At 45.3% G+C, this 6118-nt stretch overlaps 1 protein-coding gene across 1 annotated transcript; it reads left to right on the forward strand.

Moving 5' to 3' along the window:
• The first annotated feature begins 251 nt into the window (after nucleotides 1–251).
• Nucleotides 252–2038, forward strand: LOC147010578 (gap junction beta-2 protein-like). The gene has a single exon (XM_085859763.1). It carries the CDS (start codon nucleotides 784–786, stop codon nucleotides 1606–1608), a length of 825 nt encoding a protein of 274 aa, XP_085715889.1. The 5' UTR covers nucleotides 252–783; the 3' UTR covers nucleotides 1609–2038.
• Nucleotides 2039–6118: the final 4080 nt, after the last annotated feature.

The following is a 6118-nucleotide window of genomic DNA, read 5'->3' on the forward strand; positions in this document are numbered from 1 at the left end:
CGCTTGCTCGAAATTCCATCAGACGAAATAAACATGATGGCAACCAGTGAGATTCCAAACAAAAGGTGAGGCTTAAACACACAGTCACGTGATGGCTGAAGGTCCGAAGGCCAAACACCCTCTGGAGCAGGTTCACACACAGCACAGCAGACGTACCACTCTGTGAAAGTCCTCCTCACTCACCACCCCTGTTACCACAAATCCCAACATCAATTCATCTTCCCCTCCCTCTCCCAAATGTGGGAGGAGGGAACCAGTCCTGACTGCCCACTGCTGTAGCAGTGTTGTGTCAAATTATGTTGCATGTCCAGCGAGTAGAGTGGACCGAGCGAGCAGTCAAAGGTGTTGGAATGGAATTGGCACCTCCCTGGGACAGGAGTCACCGCAGGATGTTTTGAAGCTTTCAATGCGTCACCCCAGAATCTGGCTGTTCTAAAGTGTACTTCGAACCAAGGACCTGCACCTTGACTGCAAAACTGGTTTCATAGGCCCTGAGAAGTCGGTTCTTTCATTGAGGGGTGTCCTGGAGCCACAAACGTGCAGACGTGGCATGAAATAAGCTATCAACCATTGTGGTATGCTGTACCATGGTAACCAATTGATGGACCGCTGGACTGGCAACTGGCAGGTCAGGTCTTTCCTTTGTTGAACAACTATATACTTTAAGGATTGACTGCTCACGGAGGTTGCTGTTGTGGTCCTTCGATGAGATTATAGAACTACGTCCTCTACATCCATTTGATTACATGAATTGATATTTCAAACTCTGTAAAACTGAGAAGCATGAACTGGGGTGGTCTATATGAGATCCTCAGTGGCGTGAACAAGTACTCAACATCCATCGGGCGCATCTGGCTCTCTGTGCTGTTCATTTTCCGCATCATGGTTCTGGTAGTGGCAGCGGAGTCTGTCTGGGACGACGAGCAGTCAGACTTTGTATGCAACACTCTACAGCCAGGCTGCCGCACCGTGTGCTACGACCATTTCTTTCCCGTGTCCCACATCCGGCTGTGGGCACTGCAACTCATCTTCGTATCGACTCCAGCGTTGTTAGTCACGGCGCATGTGGCTCATCGTCACCACCGCGCCAAAAAGAGCAAGACCCGACGGCAGCAAGCGAACGTTCTGCCAGCAACGAGTCTCCAACTGGTTCAGGAGGTGCAGAGAGTGCGGATAAACGGCATGTTGCTCTGGACGTACATCGCGAGTGTCCTTTTTAGGATCGTGGTGGAATGTGTCTCACTGTACATCTTTTATTCCATATACCCTGGATTCATCATGCCTCGTCTTGTCAAATGCGACGCATCTCCATGTCCCAACATTGTGGACTGCTTCATCTCGCGTCCCACCGAGAAAACGGTCTTCACAATCTTCATGCTGTCAGTCTCTGCGGTCTGCATGCTCCTCAACATGGCAGAGGGACTCTACCTGCTCGTTAAGGAGTGCTCGCGCAACTGCTGTCCGGGTCGAGCGCGATGGAGAGCCACGGCCGAGGGGGAGCCTTTGGCTCTTACAGACCTCGAACAAAATCAGGTCAACCGGACGTTTCACGGAGGTGACAAGACGTGCCCGGCTAACGGCCACCACCATGGCTCCAACACCGAGTAACATCATGATCTATTCCAATGCGTCAAATCCAATGTATTGTTAAATTATTTTGTCCATATTTGGTGCCTTTTTCAAACCGTTCCGCATTTTGATTCATAACGCTCCTGATTCAAAAATTCTCAGGCTTTGGTGTTAATTATGCTTTGGAAAAAGTTATTTTCCACACTGGTTCAATGAGGAAAACCTTTTTTTTGGTTGTTTACTTTTTCCAAATTGATGGAAGATGGATTTTCATGGGATGTTCAAACATTTCCTTTGAGAGTTTACACATGATGCAGGGATAAGGGCAAATCCATTCGGAGAGTATATCCTGTGTTCACATTATATACAAATGATAGGTGATGAACAAGCTATGTAGAAAGACCAATTACCACCCACCCCATACCCCATTGTGTTGTTCACTTGAGAAATAAATGAATAATTAAATCAATCAAACAAAATTCAGTGCGATTCATCACACGTGATCTCGTACCATTTTGGCATGCCGACACATCACGCAAAGGTACACGCCAGTAAGTAAGTTATCATTTTGTCGAACAGGCCGTACAACTCGAGCCCATAGATATCTACGTGAGGACTTGTAAAAGCTTCATTGAAAACTTTCTCAAAAGGAATCAATTTACAAAATACATCACAGATACCTGTGGGATGGAGGAAGTTCAAATAAACGGATTTTGGTTTTGAAGTGGCGTTTAAAGAAAAAGAGACGAGCAAAAGGACCAAATGGATGCTTTGCATGACACCTCCTCCATGTAATTAGAATGTACCTGTCCATTGTGAGAGAATGGTGCGTTAAACAGGTGTGTCACCGGACCACAGCACTGGAGGCGATGAATGATTGGTGGGTAAAGTAGAACAAAGAAAGGTGTGTTGGAATACCTTGCGATTTAAAACTTCTGCAATCCGCATGACTTGAATCGTTTTTGGTAATGCCTTATGACCCCTGCATCAAAATGTATCAGTTATGTGCATTCCTCTCGACAGAGTCAGTCACTTCGACTGGAGAACAATTCTGATGAGTCCCGTATAGATGAAACTATCATTCTTTTACAATTGTCTTTGTTGTTTAAGTCTTAAAGTGCAAGAGATCTGTTCTTGCATATGGGGGCTTGGCTGCTGGAGAGCTATCATTTCTTGGAAGCGCGGCTGTGCCGCTGATGCTGTGCCCCTCTACCAGAACACTGGTACTCATTCCGCCGACCTCGAAAGGATGGCAGGCTGAGTCAACCGCACCTGGTGTTAATTCAGTGGCCAACGGCGCTCGAACTCAGGACCCTCGGATCCGAAGCCAGCCACCCTAACCGCTAAGCCAACACTCGGCTCAGTGCAAGAGATGAAATGCGAGGAATAGATGCAAATTCGTATCATTTTTACATCTCGGAATGATTGTGTTTTCACCTCTAGTTTGTCTGTCTGTCTGTGAGCAGGATATCTCAAAAAGTTATGGCAGATTCGGACCAAATTTGGACAGGTTGGTTGGGTTGGGTGTGTGACAAGGACGAATGATTAGATTTTGGTGAAGATCCGGATCCATCATATCAGTGGGACCCAAAATGTAAACTGTTCAGCCTGGAAGATGTATGCACTCAACTGAGTGCCATTCTAGTTAAAAATTGTATTAGAGGGAACAATAGTATAGTTAAGTTTAGTTTACACGGACGTCTAAAAAAAAAACCCCAACTTACAACCACAAATAACTCAGTGGGTTTGCGGTGTAGAGTTTACAGTCCGAGTCTGGTATGTCAGCCATTCGATTCCAAAGACTAAAAATAACATGTTCAGCATGTATAGGATAGAATATGGATAAACCCCATGTGTATGTGGAAATTTCTGCTTGATTTCCGTATTAACTACAGAGAGGAAAGCGACGTCATAACTTCCGGTCCTGGGAGTACTCCAGGAGCACTTCCCACAAGGTTACGGCTGCATTTGTCTGAAGTCAAGTCCAGTGTTGTCTCAAATCTGTCTCTGCGTGTGTGTGGTGTGCCCTTTGAATGATGACTCTTCCATGAGTCATCGACCCCGGGAAGGGAGGGGGGGGCTTAAAAAAAAAAAAGAGAGTTCATAGAACACTTTACCCCACGCAGTATTGAGAAAAATGACATGGGAAGCATCTTTTAAACTGTTACTTTGCATTTTAGACGAAACAAACAGCGCAAGGCGTCTGATAGCTGAATCTCGGTGATCTCACAGTTACTCTGCTCTCAGGTCGCGAGACGGCGTAAACATTTGCCCAAGTACTGAAAAACGGAAGGTTTTTGAAAGTGACAAGAAGGGGATTGCGTTCCACAGTGTTCAAGTGTATAATTCATTGGAAATAAAGAAAGGTTTTAAAAGCTGCAGGAATTGTTTTTTCTCGAAGTTTATTGCCGTCGACGTACAGTCTGTCACACCACCTTTTTAACACGTTAAATTCGTTATTTAGCCTGTTGTTTGTGTCCTTTATGACGTCGTTAAAAGCATTAAGTTTTCTGTTTGGAATCATTTTGAATTTTGCTTGAGCGTGCACGATCCGCACGACATTCCGTACGTTTCGCTAATTTCAGAGCCAAAGTAGTGCGAAGCCGCAGGTTCCTGTTTCGATTGGAGTTCGACAACAAAATATAAAATTTCTTTAAAAAAAAAAAAAAGAAGTGAAATAGTTCCTCAATCATGGACTGACGTCCAGATAGACAGAGTGACCCAATTGCTTAACCTCGCTTTTGACTTTGAGTGCGCGGGGTAAAAATACCCTGTGTATACATTAAATGACCACCACCATGACTCCAACACAAGTTTCCGTGTAATATCAGGTTCATGGTTCATGGGATCTACAGGACGACAGTAGAAAGAAGGTAGACGGAGCTTATGTATTCACACCTGTTTGTTTATTGGTCTGTGAGCAGGATATTTAAAACGTTGTCGATGGAATCAGACGAAACTTGGTGGACAGGTTGGGTGTGTGATGAGGATGAATCGATTCGATTTTGGTGAAGATCTGGATGCAAATCCGGCCTATCGCTGCGAGATACAAACCGTCAACTGTTCAGCCTGGCGGAGGTATGCGTTTTACCGAGTGTCGATCTAGTGACCCATACTCGTACATGCACAAGCGGCTTCTTCAGTCTCGAGCACTTCTTACAAAGAAAATATTTGGAGTGAGGCCTCCTGGTGGATTTTATTTTTTTTTCATTCTCTTATTTGAATCCCAGTTGCAAGTGTTTTACAAATCGGGTGAAACAACTGAAAGACCTCTGGAAGCAGTGACGTGATGCTTCTCACGCAAGGCAGCCGAACCTCGCAAGCAATGCCTCGAACAAAGTCTGAACATTGAAATGCAGGGATGCTTCAGTGATGTTTTTCGAGATTGTAAATTAGGTGTGATGCTCATTTCATTGCAGAGCGAACACCACACCGCACGGTAATTGCCGAAGTAATTGGTCCACAAAAATTGATTTGTTGTTCCCGCTGGATGATGAATGCACTGAGCTGTAACGATCACGCTTCTGTGGAAATGGAAATATTTTGAGCACCTGATGTTGAATGCTTGGCTGCTTTGATGGAAGGGATGCGTGTACCATGGTATCAAGATGATTCAACAAACTGTCAAAGGGGAAGGAAAATTCTTGCTGTGAGTGTGGCAACATTGCAACTCGTGCCCTTCAATTTCAATGAGGAAGAGAAAGTGAGATTAAGCCTGAAAAGTTCCTTGATAATTAATTCGAACTGTTCCACCCGACGTCGATGACTCAGATATGAAGAAAGAAAACAAAAGAAATTCAAATCCTTTAAATGTCGGCAATCCGTGAATGACCTGAGTGTGGTGTCCACATGGTGTCTAGTCCTCACCCAACTCAGGCTTGTGGTATAGTTTATGTGTTCCCTGTTAGGATACTATGCTAGTGCTGTTTGGGGCAGGGGGTGAGCAAGTGCTGCCAAAGGAGGAGATTGTGCTGAAGTGAGGAATGACAAAACCCAATGGACAGAGTGGACAACATGGCCGACTTCTGAGGCCTGTTGTATCAAGCAGGGATGCATAGACTTGCATCGAGTCTGCGGGGTGGGCTTCTTGTTTACGTCACAGCGACATCACAAAATGAAAGATGAAAAGTGTTTTAAATTTGTCAAAACATTTTATCATCACACTTAGAGGCTGCCACTGAGGCCGAGAGGTACGCACACTCACCTCTAAGCTGTTGAGCCTGGGTTTGAATCCCGAAGCCACTATAAACTGTCATCCCGGTGTTTCACAGGTAGGGTGATTCTTCAATGTGTGTACCCGTCCCTCGGATGGACGTTAAAACTGGGTGTCCCGTCTTCGTCGGTGGACGTTAAAGATCCCACGATATCCTTCGTGAAGAGTAGGCGAGCCATCACCGGCACTCTGAACAAATTCCAAATTTCTGCCATAACCAGTAGAGGGCATTGCATCAGCGGCAGAGCTGCACAATCAGCCAATGATGCTACCCCACAGCCTTGTGCTGCACATGAACGGACGAACGATCACACTTAAAAAGCACCAAACTAGAAA

Source organism: Eptatretus burgeri, chromosome 16, assembly GCF_056783735.1.
Source record: "Eptatretus burgeri isolate ZD-2024b chromosome 16, Ebu_testis_v1, whole genome shotgun sequence".
Lineage (NCBI taxonomy): Eukaryota > Metazoa > Chordata > Myxini > Myxiniformes > Myxinidae > Eptatretus > Eptatretus burgeri.

Excerpts from the sequence above, each read along its gene's own strand:
- LOC147010578 (XM_085859763.1), top strand. The coding sequence starts at position 784 with ATGAACTGGGGTGGTCTATATGAGATCCTCAGTGGCGTGAACAAGTAC.